Raw genomic sequence first — 14,782 nt, forward strand, 5'->3', positions numbered from 1 at the left:
CCATTTCTGGTACAATGAATTTGACTGGAGACACATTTTAGTAGCAGCAAAACCATTTGAAAATGCCTGTTAAACTCAAATACTTTAAAGCTGAACCATGCAGCAACATTTAAGTCATCAGTATCCAGTAATGTGCTTCAAATGTCCTAGAAACATGTGCATTTATTGAAGTACTGCTTACAGAAACCCCTCACGTGTAGATCATTCACTGGACAGGAATTTTCCCATAGCTTGAAGCTAACGGGGTGGTTAATCAGTAGGTTTCCCAATATACTCTGGTCTAGCTTTGGGAGCAGTTATCATTGTATATCATAGAGTTTGGTTTAGGCTCCTGCAGAAAATAAAGTGTCTTTTTCAGTTGCCCAACTTTTTTCAATGCTAACACAGCTTTGTTCTTGTTAGCTGGTTGCTAGATAGGTTATCACAATAACTTGTTGTCTTATAGTGTTTCCCTACAATTTCTGATATGAGTTGGCATTGTTCTGATATGGGTTGGTATTGTCTTGTTAAATATATTGCAATATTTCATGAAAACCACTACTTAGTATGTTTATGATATGTACCCTCACCCCTGAATTTCCACAAGGTTGGGATAACCTTGGTTGGAGGCTGCCTGGCATGCATCTCTTCATCTAACAACTGACTATGGCTGCTTCCGCTTTAGTATTACTCTCTTAAAATATTTGATGCTATGACCAAAAGCACTGAAAAATGTCCATATATTGATTTAGACCACTTTTTAATGGAACAGTACTAACACAGGAACTAACCTCCATGGCTAGCCTGCATTCAGCATATAACTGTAGCTGCTTCACAGTAAAAGCTACCAGTGGTTGGCCCATAAAAATGTGTTTAGGCTACAGTAAATGCAAAGCAATTTTTTTCACTCCTGCACAATTTTTGACAGTTTTTGTAGTCCTATATACGTTAGCTGAAGCTAGATAACAAAACCCATGGATTTCTCTGACAGATGTTGAGATTTACCACCAACTTCACTTCTTTATGTTTTTATCTCCAGACAGCCCCCCCTGTTTATCTCTGTATGTTCATGAAGAGGAATCATATGGTTTTGTAATGACTGAAAATTCCTTTCTGATGTTGAAACTTTTTCAACTCAAGTTGAGATGCAGTTTGCTCCACCTTCAGCAAACCTGAGTCAAGCTGTGCCCAGTACTTCCACTGCCTTGTTGCATGCCATTGTGCTGCTTCTAAAATATGTTTCACTTTCAGTCTGATTACATCATTAACATTAAATATAAATCAGTGGAAGGTTCAATAGTAAGTTAACAACAGAAGACATCATTACTGAACCAATCAAAAGTACTGCAGATAAGAGCATGTTAGTATAGCAGCATGAGAACACGGTGTTTTACAAGTCAGGAGAAAGTTTCACAAAAATCAACAGCTAGACAGATCAATACTGTGATAGCCAAAAGTTTGCAAGGAGGTGCTGAGTCAGCACAAGTCTTTGACTCTTTTGTGTGCAACTCCTTGGAGGGGTTGCAAATTGTTAAATACACCAAAGAGTTTTTTGTGAGCATCTCAGAAATGTATGAATGGATTTCCATAAAACGTGGACCACAGATCAGCCTTGGAGCAAAGAAAAAGTTAATTACACTTTGGTGGTAATCAAAATCTGGGAATCCTACCCTTCCATAATGATTTTTTAGACATAACCTGTAGCCACCATCAATTACATAATCAAATTTCACTGACTTAGTCAATAAAAGAAACTATTACATCTTGTCAGGTTTTAATTCTTAAATTAGGTAATGAAGAAAAACATCAAATTATGCACTTTTTGGGTATCTGGAAAAGAACGGTTGACAAAATTTTCCTTCTTCCATTTTAAGTCAGATCTTTCATAGATTGAAAACTAGAAGGCCCTGGCTTGCCGTCAGAACTCGCAGCTCCTCTGACATCGGTACCTTTCAGATGGCTTGTTTCATGGGCTGTGAATCTGCCTCATAAAGACCCGAGAATGGTGAACGATATCGCTGTCACCTGGGGGTGGGTGAAGAAAAAGAATTCACCTAAGAATCTCAATTCTTATCGCCTATGATTCTGAATTGATGTTTGTCAATAATGTTGATGGTGACAGAATGAAAAAGGTGGAACTCTTCTGCAACGGCAGTGCAGCACCCGGACAGTCTAGAGTACATACACACTAGAGTTATCTTGTAGTTCATCTTCAAAAAAGGCAGAGCTTGCAAGCATGTTTTGATGTAATGACTAAATAATTACCTTTGCGAGATGAATGTGAAGTATTTTGTGAACTTTCTACACTGTCACTCAGAGACTGATGTTAGCACAGCGGAGCAGAACAGCGAACTCCAGCAGTAACAAATGAGACCAGCTGATGAACACACACTGCAGCATTAAACAACGTAAACCAACAATGAGGTGAAGAAAACAACTCGGTGCTCAGTCGGTTTCACCTCAAAAACCCTGCACCTGCTCAGTGTCTTGGACAACAACAGCTTTTCCAGGAGCTAACAGTGCAGCGGAGAGGCTGCTCTCCACTGCTGGAGACATGATGTTAATAACAACACAGCAGAGCAGTCCACCTCCCCCTCATTTTGTTATTGTCATACAGGCAGGACACTTTAAGATGCTTTCAAATTAATTCATTAATTCATTAATGCAGTTAACTTTTTAAAATAAAAAGGGTATACTGGAGCAAGAGACTGAAAATAGTGCCCCCCTTTCTATTCATTCAGTCGAGAATATGTTTTGAATCAAGAATTGATTCTGAATTGAATTGGACACCTAAGAATCGGAATCGAATTGCGAGATTCCCAAAGATTCACACCCCCGCTGTCATCACTCACACATCACATCCTGCTGTGTATATTGCTGTGTTTACTTGGCCCTGCCCGCTCTCACTAAAAAGCCACAGGGATGGTTTTAAAAAGAATGACTGTAAATGATCGTAAATGGCAACTATGAGCTCTGGTAGTCAGTGACAGTTGCTTTCAATAGAGAGCAGATGTGTATAGAACATTTTAACCCTTAACTGACTTTATTATGCATATTGAACACACATGTAGGGTGAAACATCCTTGATGTTCTGTAAATGTTTGCATGTGCTTGTATTGAATATTTTTCTTCGGAAATTGAATGACATAAAAGACAAAAGTCTGATGATTTGGCACCAACATATGTAATGTGACAGCAAGCACACACATAGTAAATGATTCTGCTTTGGGAGTTACAGTGCTGACAAGATAGACCAGGTTTTGCTGAGAGACAGCTCTTCTTCATTGCATTCAGTTCTGTTTCAAGATGACAGGAGTCTTTCTGCATGGGATTTTGGGATGGGATCCAAACTAAATTGGCATGTCTTTTCATAATTTTTTTTTCACTCATTCAATTTGGATATTTGTTTGACACGAAGGTATTAGCAGCCACCACCTACTTTACACGCTGAATCATCCTTTAAACAAACTTTGCAGAAGTAAAACAGGGCAGTGTCAGTGAAGTGATAATCCCATTCATTGAAACCAGATATTCTGAAAGTGAAACACTGAAACAGTCAGCCCTGGTGCTTTGCTGCAACTTGAGGCAACATTTAAAAAGCTGGACGATCTGGTGACCTTTTTTTTAAAAAAATATGAACCTTCCCCGAAACTAAAACAAAGATTTGGACCTGCTGAACTGAGACACAAAATACAGTGCAAGTGGTAGATGTGTGTCTCAGAGTGAATATCAGATCACATGGAGAAACCACATGGATTAATATTGTCTGTAATGCATCTGAAACAAGCTTCCCTATGTAATTCATTTTGATATAGTACAGTTCCTGCTGAAGTAGTGAAGAGGCAGCCAGGTGACCATGTGTTAGCTCAGAGCAGACAAAAACAGGTCAATAGGCTTGTTTTTCTCATTCAGTCAGTACAGGTGTTTAACACCTGTGCATTTGAAGCATAGGTAATATCAAGAGTATTTGCAGGGGTTTAATATTGCTGTCAGTAGCCCCTTTTATACAGAGATCCCGCAATATTGCTGTAAAGAAGACCCCTCATTATGCTGGCTTTGCTTTTTTGCACTGAACCAAACAAAGTTGGACCCCATGTGTGATTTTAGATAGAATGCTGGTATTCCAGAATCAGAGGCGTGACGTGAAACACAACAGCGTCGGCATCACACGTGTGTACTCCCGCCATGCCAGCTGTCCCTTTTACACAGATGATCTGGCAATGTGACAACCTCAGCTTGAGGCTTAATGGCAAAACAACAATGCCCCCTATTCCGTGTTTGTACCTTTTATACAGAATGGCAAGGCAGAATAACAACACAATATTCCCCCTTTGAGCAGGCTGTGTAAAAGGGACTAGAGAGTTGGCACTTGACGTTGTTTGAAACTTTTGTCTTCTGTGATTTTTGCCATGTGTGGAAGTAAACTCAAATCGGCACTCTATCAAGAGTCTATTGATTTGGGGGGATTTTTTTTGTGCAAACATTAAGTATGACTTCGCAAAACAAGTTGTAATATGGCAACTTGCATTAACTTTTAATATCCTGTACAAAAATGGTTCATGACAGGCAAAGGTTGAGGCTTAACTGATGAACTACAAGATGTCGCACACATTTGTCTTTTTCTAATCACTCTTTAAACATTGCTTGCTTATTGCCCCCTTCTACCATTTAAAGATGATTAGCTTTGGTAAGCAGTAGATGCAAGGAGGAATTGAATTACATCCCATCTGTCCTGTACATGGTGCTTTTCCTTTGGCCTTTCCTGCTGTTGATGGATCATTGTTCTATTCTCTTCCTGTTGTGCTTCCGTAAGACAAATATATAGTAACAGGAGGAATGTGGGTGGCAGATTCTGCCTTGAAGATTTCAAAATGATTGATCTTAATCCTCAAACTGGCAGGGAAAATGTAGACGACAGAAGTATGAATGTGTGTAAATGCGTGAATGAGATGCAGCAAGTTGCTGCAAAAGAGCAAGTGTGGTCATCAAAATCTGTCATGAATAAACTTTAGACTTTGTACTGGTTGAAGTGCGTGAAGCTTAGACATGGCTCAGCTCATTATGATCTTTTTTATCCCTCTCAATGAGTCCCATTTGTGAAACATAAGCTTTTTTTCACTAAAGAGGAGGTTCACTTTCAAGGTTGCTGAATTGTTTTGGTTGGGCTCCCAACCAAATCTTAACTCCTAATCCCCATTAAGAGAATTGCAGGTCCATTGTTTAATATGGTCAGATTGGCACAGAGAAGTGGTAGGATGTCAGCCACATGAATGGCAACTGTTAATGTACTGTAAGCCAATGCAACTCCATTAGGCAGTAAAATACTCACAGAAAGAGACAGACCACAGGCCTCCAATGCAACCATGGGAAAGAACTGTCGATAGCAACAGATAGTTCCCTGTTTACTAAAGGCATCTGAAAGGTACCCTCTGGAGTTCCTCATTGTAAACAAACAAAAGTTACATTTACATTCTGTGTTTCTATCCAAAAAGAATTTTGGTGCATTTTGTGTGTCCTTGAGGTCATGTTGAGTGCATGTCCTCATTCTAAAAAAAATAATTAATTAATAGTGCATTGTTTATAGTGCTTGTTTACTTCCTTCTTAACTTCCTTTTGTGGTTGCATTGCTACGGTTGGTGGTGCGTTACTGTCACCATTTGTCAATCAAACTGGCAGGTCGCCCTCATGTTCATGCGTGTCCTTGTTCACATGTGCAATACAAACGAAATGGGGACCCACTCATAAAAACATTAGTTTGCAGTTTTCCAGTGCTACAAGTGGTCAGAAACTCCACAGGGTACCTTTAATGCTTCAAACTGCACACCACATTTTGTTACATTTAAAAAAACATTGTTATTAAAGATACTCTTGGAATCTCTCATATATTATAAAATACTACCTATCAGTCATTAGTTGGTGGAATTGCTGAATTTCAAATCACTCATGACGGCATAGATTTAAATTGAAGTATACCAACTGAAATTCACTGTTCCTATCAATACTCATGTCACTTGTCAACCATTTTCAGCCAAAAGAAAGAATTAGATTTCTAGTTTCAAACTTGTACTGCCCTTACTAAGACATCAATTTGATGGTGACAACTGTGGCTCAGGAAGTAGAGCAGGTTGTCCACCAATCACTCAGTTGGCAGTTTGATCTCTGGCTCCTCCGGTCCACATTCAAAGTGTCCTTGGGCAAGACACTGAATTCTAAATGGCTCCCAGTGGTTGGGCCAGTGCCTTGCATGGTAGCTCGCTGCCATCAGTGTCTGAATGGGTGAATGAGAGGAACATTGTAAAGTGCTTTGGATAAAAGTGCTGTATAAATTGCAGTCATTTTACCATTGATGAGTTGTAGACAATTCAATAGACAGCAATGCTGTAGCAAGACGCAGGGTTTCATTACACTATTCAAATTGGTGTTGGAACAAAATGCTTCAGGTTACTAGATGCTGCACATACAAATTCTAACATCTAGATCATGGTAATATTGCTGTTTTTGAAATTCAATCCAGTTGTCAGAAAAGTAAACATATGTAATGACATCTGAGAGTTTTGGATCAGTTAGCTTCATGTCACAACAAGATCACCCATTCCAACTTGACACCGCTATTTGAAGTCTACCTTTCTCACAGCACTAAAAGTTGTCTGAGAGCCAACGTCATGACTCAACCCGAGGGCAGCTCACTGACAGTCTGAAAAATTGACTTGACTAATTAAACGGAACCGGAAGCTGCTAGCTCGTCAGTTTAAAGCAGCTGCCGTAATCTGTATGGAAGGAGCCTTTTTTTAGTTCAAGAACAATTTTCCTGGTGGAAGACTAATTCTTTACAGTAGTTCAGAGGAAATTATTGCATTTGTATGGAAAAAGAAACTTGTTCATATAGTCCATTCAGTCTTTGATTCATTCACTATTTTGTTCATTCATTTGTCATACTGAATATATTGCAATTGCATTGAAATGTAAAGTATCTAATTAGCATTTTATTCATTCATTCATTTACTCTATCTGTCTTTCCTTGTGGCCCTTAATTGCATAGTAATGCAATTATACCTGGCCAAAAAAGACCCCATGACTACCTTACCCAAACTGAATAAATTACCCCAAATTATAAGCATCTGCTAATTTAGAAAAGGCTACCAACCCCAAAGGACCCAACAAAAATCTGTTTCGAGCTTGAACAGACCCATGTCAAGAAAAAGCGGTTGTTTGTCACCCAGCTCCAAATTTTTGATTAAAACCACATAAGCCTTTTTCAGGGAAAACATTTTGATATGTCCCAGCAAGAAAAACACAAGTTGAAAGAATATCAATTAATGTTAGCTAAATTTGGTAACCCTTTACTTTTGCTACTGTGACAAGCCAAAATGTCTGCTGTGAAAAAGGCCTATCATCTCTTTATTGGCAGATCTAGAACTTCCACTGGTTCACTTTAACAGCACAGAAGTTTAAAGTTTCAAATAGTGGCTTTTTTTCCTTTGGCACTTAAAGAGCACATAAACATGCATACATATTTAAAAACATCTACTGAAAATGCCCCTAACTCAGGAAAAATCTCAATAGTCATTATTACTATTTCCTGGCTGAAATGCATCAATATTTAAAGCTGCCCTGTGGAGTTTCTGACATCGAGTAGCGCTATGGAGCAGTTTTTTTAATGAGTGGGTCCCCGTTTTGTTTGTCTCACACACGAGGACACACATGCACATACTCAGCACATGGGTGATGCCATATACAATCCTGCCAATGGTTTCTCAATATTTCAACAACCTACAAGTGGCTGTAATGTGCCAAGAAATGCAGCAAAGTGCCAACAAAGCTAGTGAAGCAGAAGACTGCAACCTAGTGCACTACAGGATTTAAAATACTTTTAATTGGCTTTGCAAAGGTTTTTCAAGGATGGAAATGGATTGGACGCTTTTGTTAGACCTCAAGGATACACAGAATGAGTTTTAGTGAATGAACATAACTCTTGTTTGTCTACAAGAAAACTCCACAGGGACTCTTAAAGTAACAGTGACAATCTCTTAACCCAATAAAGCCACAATTAATCAACAGCATATGGCATTTGTTGCTCAAATAAGACTATGTTTCAAACACTCTAATTGGTTCCATCATGTCCAATTAGACTTTTGCCCAGACTTGAGACTCATTGTAATTTAGGATGGACCTGAAACTGTCTGTCAAAAACAAAGACAATACTGATCATTCACCTGTGTCCTCTTAGCAATACAGGGGTGATATCTATGGCACTGTGCCTCCTTGTGAAATACTGTGATGAATCTTCACCAGAAACAACGAGCCAGTGGACAACATACTTTTTATCAGCTACATCTCTGTAGCTACTGAAATATCGCTTTAAATTACAGTGTCTCATTGTTAATGGCTGACTTGCATAACAGAAACAGCAGCTTTGAGTGTCTAATGTCAGTCTATTGATGTGGTCAATGGTTTGTGAAGGTTAATGACTTTATATCTTTTGACCTCAAAGAGTATTACAAAGCTGTTGGTGAGTTGCAGTGTCACAATCATTTGTTTCCCCCTATAATTTACTGTGTCATTGTTATGTGCAGAAGAGCTCTAATTAATTGTTTTCCATAGATTGAAAAATATTCTAATTTCACATCGTCTTAATTATCATTCATTATGTGTAGTTGGAGATGTGACTAATTGTCAAAACATCCTGTTTGCCTCTTTTCACCTGCAGATTTGGATACGCGTCTGTGTCCATTTACTGCTGTTCATCACGTTTGGGGTACATTCAAGTAAATTTGACGTCAACCCAGTGACAGATGACATCTTTAGACTCTCTGCTTTGGTAAGAACAACACTCTCATTTAACGTCAATTCAAAAATATTAAGTTTGGTTATAACAATCATATTCATGCGGGACTATCACTTTACTATATAATGACTAACTATCATTCCTGAATATACTGTTTATTTCACAGGCTAAAACACTATTTCTAATGTACAATATAATACTGTACATTAAATCTGCAAAGTACACCTGGATCTTATTACAAGTGGCTACTTTAACTGGAAGTGATTCTCTTCCCAAAATGTGTTCAGTATAAATACAAAAACATGAAAATACAACAGCATTTAGGTCAGTTAGTAATTCAGTAGGTTGCAATCTGCAACCTCACTGCTAGATGCCACTAAATCTTACACACTGGTCCTTTAATGGTACAAATGAAATACATGAAAAAGAGAGAAATCAAACTTGCTGTTCGTTTGACACACCAAATGGAAGTGTTATTCTGTGTTGACAAAGAATGAATGTTGTTTTTTTGTCCATATATACTATTATCCATGTGCTTGCAGGTTTTTTGTTTTTTGTTTTTTAGAAGTTTATGTATTGCATTGCTACTTTTCAGGATTTCAATGTGATTTTCTTTTGCAATTTAACTGAATTACATTTTTTCTTTTTACAGAGACAAAATATTCCTAAAGATTACAAAATTCCTGTAAATTACATTCCAAAAGAGGAGGTAAGACATCATCGTATCTTCGCTCGATAAATCATGTGGGGATGATAATGTGGAGTGATAATTAAGTTAATAGTAGATTTCTATGTCACTATAGTGTGTTGATTTGACAGGCCTTTAGAGGATAGTGTTGTTTGTTCTTCAATTCAATGTGATAACAATGTCACATTGTCACCCAATGCTGCTTTGGTCCATATCTGTGTGCTGTTATTCTGACACATATACATATATATTTTTTCTAGACCAGTTGAACTCGTGACCCTTGTTTCTATCTAAGGGTTGTTCATTAATCTTTAGGGTTAGTTATATTTATTTCTGAGTCTGTACAAGACTATTTAAGAACTGGCTGAGTGCCAACTCATCAGAGAGAGAAAAGGTCATTGTTAGTAGGTATGTGCTCTCTCTCTCTCAGAAGTACGATGCATTGTACTTCTGATTGTATTTTTTGATTACATTGTTTTCATAATCTTCATATTATCATAATCTGACAATGCTCTGTGTGTTTTTTGAGTTATTAAGCAATTTTCTACTATAACGCCTCCAGCTATTCATTTCTGTAGAAACCTATCTCCTTAGCATTACTCATACTGACACAAACTTTACTTCACACTATTGTTCAGTGTAAATATTGTGTCATCTGTGGATCTGCACTGTACTGAGAGCTTTCTTGTTGACATTGTTGTAAATCTGATTAGCACACTATATATGTAACTATCATACAGTACATGCTATCGCTCATTGTATGCTATATCTGTCTGCTCTTTTTCTTCTAGGGTGGGATGTGTTGGGTAAAATTAAATGTCTTCTACTTGGAGGAGAGTTTACAAGAATTAGCTTGGAAGTTTGGAAATATTTCATCCAACAGAAAAGATATTAGCTTATTTATCCAAATGCTCCAAGAAATACGGCTCAACATGGGGTCTGTGGTAAGTTCATATTGTGGTTGTACCATAGACATACTGAATGTGTCAACAACATAAAATCGTCACCATTAAGGAAAAGATCTGTGTATTGTGTCTTCATTCTGCCATCATAATGAACATGCTTTTGATATACAGTGGTCTTAAAAACATGCTCATTGTTGCTGCTAAATATATCTTTGGAGTGTTGAAAACTTTACAGTTTCCAGCCTTGATCTGAATAATTAAAGCCAAAATCCAAACATTGACACCCTTTACAGTGGTGAGGGGTAATTTAAATTATGTTCAAACTACAAAAAAGATGGCAGACCGTCCAGAGTCGTACTTCTAACATCTTTATATTGCCTAATGTTACAGTTTGTGGCTAGCATGACAAAAACAACATTCTTAACTCCACGAACACATGGCTAGCATGCCTACAGCAAGATGAGGGTCATTTATCTGAATACAAATCTGAAAACTTTATGTCCACTGTATGAAGCAATCTTGGTTTTCTCTCAACAATTTGTTTGTGACTTCCTCCTCTTCTAGATGCTTCCTTGTTTACAACTTGTGCAGAATACTGTGATGAAGCCTGCCATTATCTGAGTCAGCCATTGCAAATGTTGATCAGATCGATAATCAGATTTTCCTTTCACTTCATTTAAATTGAGCCTAATACCGTGTTCATGTTAGCTAATTTCTTTCTGTGTGGGTTGTGTAAGTGACCTTCTGTCGCTTTCCGGTCAACACGCAAGCTACAGTAGCGGCTTTAAATTGTCATTGTTATTTGTATATGAACTGCTTGAGCACAAATATTAATTTCTGTGTTTTTTTAACTTTATTTTTGTATTTGCAGGAGCCGATCATGTACGATTTTGAGTGCCACTACAGGGAAGAGAGGTGGCAGACAGCGCGATACTTTGACTTTCTTAAAGAGTTCCTTATAGCTGCACAGCATAGAGAAGACTCGGATGACTGTGATCCTCCACCCTGTACCACGCCATCATACACAGTAAAAACAGAAACATCTTCTAAAGGTGAATATTTATTATATGTGGTATTAATATGTGGCCTGCTTGTATTACTGCAGTTATTTTTTAACAGAGTTTGTATTTTGGCAACCTGGCATGTTGGTTACAAAACAAGTAATATGAAAAAGTCATCTTGGGCTCTTATTTTCCCACTGATAATGAAAATTATGATAAGTTGCGGCCCAACAGTGCATGAATGCTGCATTTATGGCTTTAGTAATGTATTTTAGTGCAGGGCTGTTGGTGACTGCAGCCTGGCAGAGCATGCTGATACCTTTTTTGTTGCTGGTGCCACTATTAACTACAGTCCTTGGCTGTCAGCTGAATCAGCTGCAGATTATCTCCATTAACTAAATATTTCACTGCTGCTTGCGATATTGCAGTATTTATGTCAAGTTTTCCAACTATAAAACCTGCGACTTATGTTATGTTTTTATTATGTTTTGTTCCCTGTAAATTTGCTCACCATTGGGTAAAGTTCATGTCAAATCGACAACGAACTGTGAAGAAGTGTGTTTTCTTTGAGCAAATATGATGGGAAGTTTCTGTTCTGAGTGACATCATCGGCTGAGACTCAGAAAGATAAAAACACACATATACTTAGAATAAAAATAAGACACAGTGGTTATTTCTCCAACAAGCTTTTTGAACTGACATATCTCAGCCGTTAACCTCCACACATTGATGTTGAATTGTTGCATCCCCACAATGATTTCCACACTGCGCGCTCATGTTCATCCCATCTGGCTTGTGATGTCTTAAGCCAAAGGATAATACAATAAAATGGCAAGACTGGCGCAAGATCTAACAGTCAGTCCAGCTTTCTCTGGATGAAGCTGATATTTCTGAGACTGTTTACATTTCACACTGAATTTGGATTTGTCTCTTCATGTGGCATGGGAAGGGTCAACAACAACATTTGGCAAATAAAGTGCATCAACATTGTTTCAACAAGTGAACCCATTTTGTGAAAGTACTGCTGTACTTTCATATAAGAAATAATCTCACTGCTCAGAAAACAACCCACAAATACTTAACTTACTTAATCACAGCTGCAACGGGTTAAAATACAGAGGTCATGACAGCACAGAGGTCAACTGCATTACTCTTAGTCAACGTTAGGTTTGGTAATAATGTCAGTGAGTCAATCAGTTTCACAGTTCAGATCAGTTTGGTATGAAGCTGGCCCATGATTCTGTCAGGATGAAGATAAGATCACCTGAATGGCTGCCAACCAGACATTCTGCGTGTGATTTGTGGGGTTTTTTTAAACCTCAGATAATCCTGAGAACATTTGCTCAATGTTTTTTTGTTGTTTTTTTTCATATTCATAGGAGCAGGAACTCCAATTGTACTGTGGAGCAGTGAGAGGAAAGCTTCCCCAGGGTCACATAAAATCACATATTCAGTCACTTGCCTCTAGCTGTGTCTAACCATGCAGACAGTTTTGGTTTTATGTTTTGGGATATGTATCAATTACCTCACTGTCAACAGGTTTTTAGAGGCTATTTCTTTGGCAAAAAGTTCCAAATAAAATTGTTTACATCAAGGTCTGTGGATTACCCAGATTAACCAAGACATTGTTTCTGGTAAGAAATATGGCTGTTAAGCTGCCCATAAGCTATTTTTCAACACTTTTAGCACCACAATCAAATGTCCATACACTGCCACCATATTGAGGTGGCAGATGTGAAATCTTTATTGTGGATATCGCAAAACCTCAGCAAATAAAACCAAACTATCTGCATCATTCGATAAAGCTAGTGATAAGTGAGAAAATGTGTTTTCACGATTTGGGTTAACCAAGACTTAAAGTGTTTTAAGTGTTTTGCTCCAGAACACATTAACAGCAGTTGATGATGTAGGTCACACTTCCCACACACATTTTGTGAGCCAGTCTTCAGATTCAAACATTCCAGCTCACTTCTGCTTGTAAAACCACCGCCACCCTCTTTGGACTATTGTGAACAGGCTCTATTTAGGACAGATCTCTTGTGGCCGTTTCGAGAAGCTTTTAATCCAGGAACCATTATTTCTTCACAAGAACTTTGCGAGATAAAAACTCCAAACAGTGTCAGTGCTTAGACGGCCCATTGAGACATGGCTGAGTCACAGGACTGAGGGAAGATGTCCCCAGGTAGCGCATGTGAAAAGGAAGAAAAGGGCCGAAACCTGATTGTATACGTGTTGATTACAGAGCAATCTTCCAATCTTCCCAAGCGCTTGGCCTTTCTTTGCCAGAGTGGTTGGATCAGCTTTTTTGTGTGTGTGTGTGTGTGTGTGTGTGTGTGTGTGTGTGTGTGTGTGTGGGTGGGTGGGTGGGGGAGGGGTGGGGTGGGGTGGGATGGGGGTTGAAAAAGGCGGCGTTGAGACAACTTTTTAGCACCTGACAATGAAATGTTTTCATCATCAGGCTGTAACACTCCACACTTTTCCCCTTTTTTTTTCATTTTATCCCTCCCCTCATTTTTTGGTTTTCTCCTCTTGTAACCACTAACTCAAAATCTTTTTTTTCTCCCCCCCAGGAACACCCACATCCAAGAGTGAAGGCTTAGAGTGTGATTTGTTGAAAGACTGCAAAACACGTAAGTTTGTGATTGTCAGTATTTCTGAAAAAAATAAGTGTCACTCCTGTGATCTGGCTGCAAAACCAGTCCAGCTGGTGTGTCAAAGCAGCAACTTTTGCCCGCTACAGTATTTTGCCACATTCTAGGGCAAGTTAGTCAATTTCCTTGGAGCTACTGTCACTTGATTAATGACGCCCTGCAGGGCAAATTCCTCATCATGTCTGCCTCATGTCTTATCTTGTCTGCTGAGAAAAGGCTTTTCTCTTTCCGCCTTATTGAGACCCTTGCACAGTTCTACATTTTCTGAAGTTAGTCTGTTTCTGTTTCCGTGACTGGATATCCCAGTCATGTGGTTTTAACTGAGAGGACATTGTGTGCATTTTTTAACTTGTCTTTATAGAAGCATACACAATAATACTGTGTAAGAGTGTAATGAAATGTGACAAACTTGCAAAAATGTTTTGGGTTCGTAAAAAATGCAAACACGCCATGATATTTTATGGTAATCAGTAACATATTGTAGTGAGCCCGCATTGCTGGACATAAATCCTATTGGCTTAGCACAGCAGTTTGTTTGATGTGAAATGGAAAATAACTGATACAAAATACAAATTTTCTGAGTGAATTATTTCTGGATGTCTAATGTCAGATTTTTGTTCTGGAAGTGTTTCTGGAATACCTTGGATTAAAGGTAGAGTCATTGATTCTGGAGAAAAATTGTGTATATTTGAACTAAACACCTAAACAAATACATCCCTCCCTACCTTCGTGTCCCTTCAGAAGCTGCGCCCCCCCCCCCCCCCCATATTCAT

The 14,782-nt window shown here is 38.4% G+C and overlaps 1 protein-coding gene across 1 annotated transcript in view; it reads left to right on the forward strand.

The window, feature by feature from the left end:
- The window catches only part of kitlga (kit ligand a), a 38,947-nt gene that overhangs the window by 19,220 nt on the left and 4,945 nt on the right, over positions 1-14,782 (forward strand). Inside the window, exons 2-6 of the mRNA XM_042410952.1 lie at positions 8,687-8,797; positions 9,417-9,473; positions 10,244-10,396; positions 11,229-11,409; positions 13,929-13,988. Of these exons, the coding sequence (XP_042266886.1) occupies positions 8,687-8,797; positions 9,417-9,473; positions 10,244-10,396; positions 11,229-11,409; positions 13,929-13,988 (562 nt within the window). The remainder of the gene's footprint in view (positions 1-8,686; positions 8,798-9,416; positions 9,474-10,243; positions 10,397-11,228; positions 11,410-13,928; positions 13,989-14,782) is intronic.

This window comes from Thunnus maccoyii, chromosome 5 (assembly GCF_910596095.1).
Source record: "Thunnus maccoyii chromosome 5, fThuMac1.1, whole genome shotgun sequence".
NCBI classification, from domain to species: domain Eukaryota; kingdom Metazoa; phylum Chordata; class Actinopteri; order Scombriformes; family Scombridae; genus Thunnus; species Thunnus maccoyii.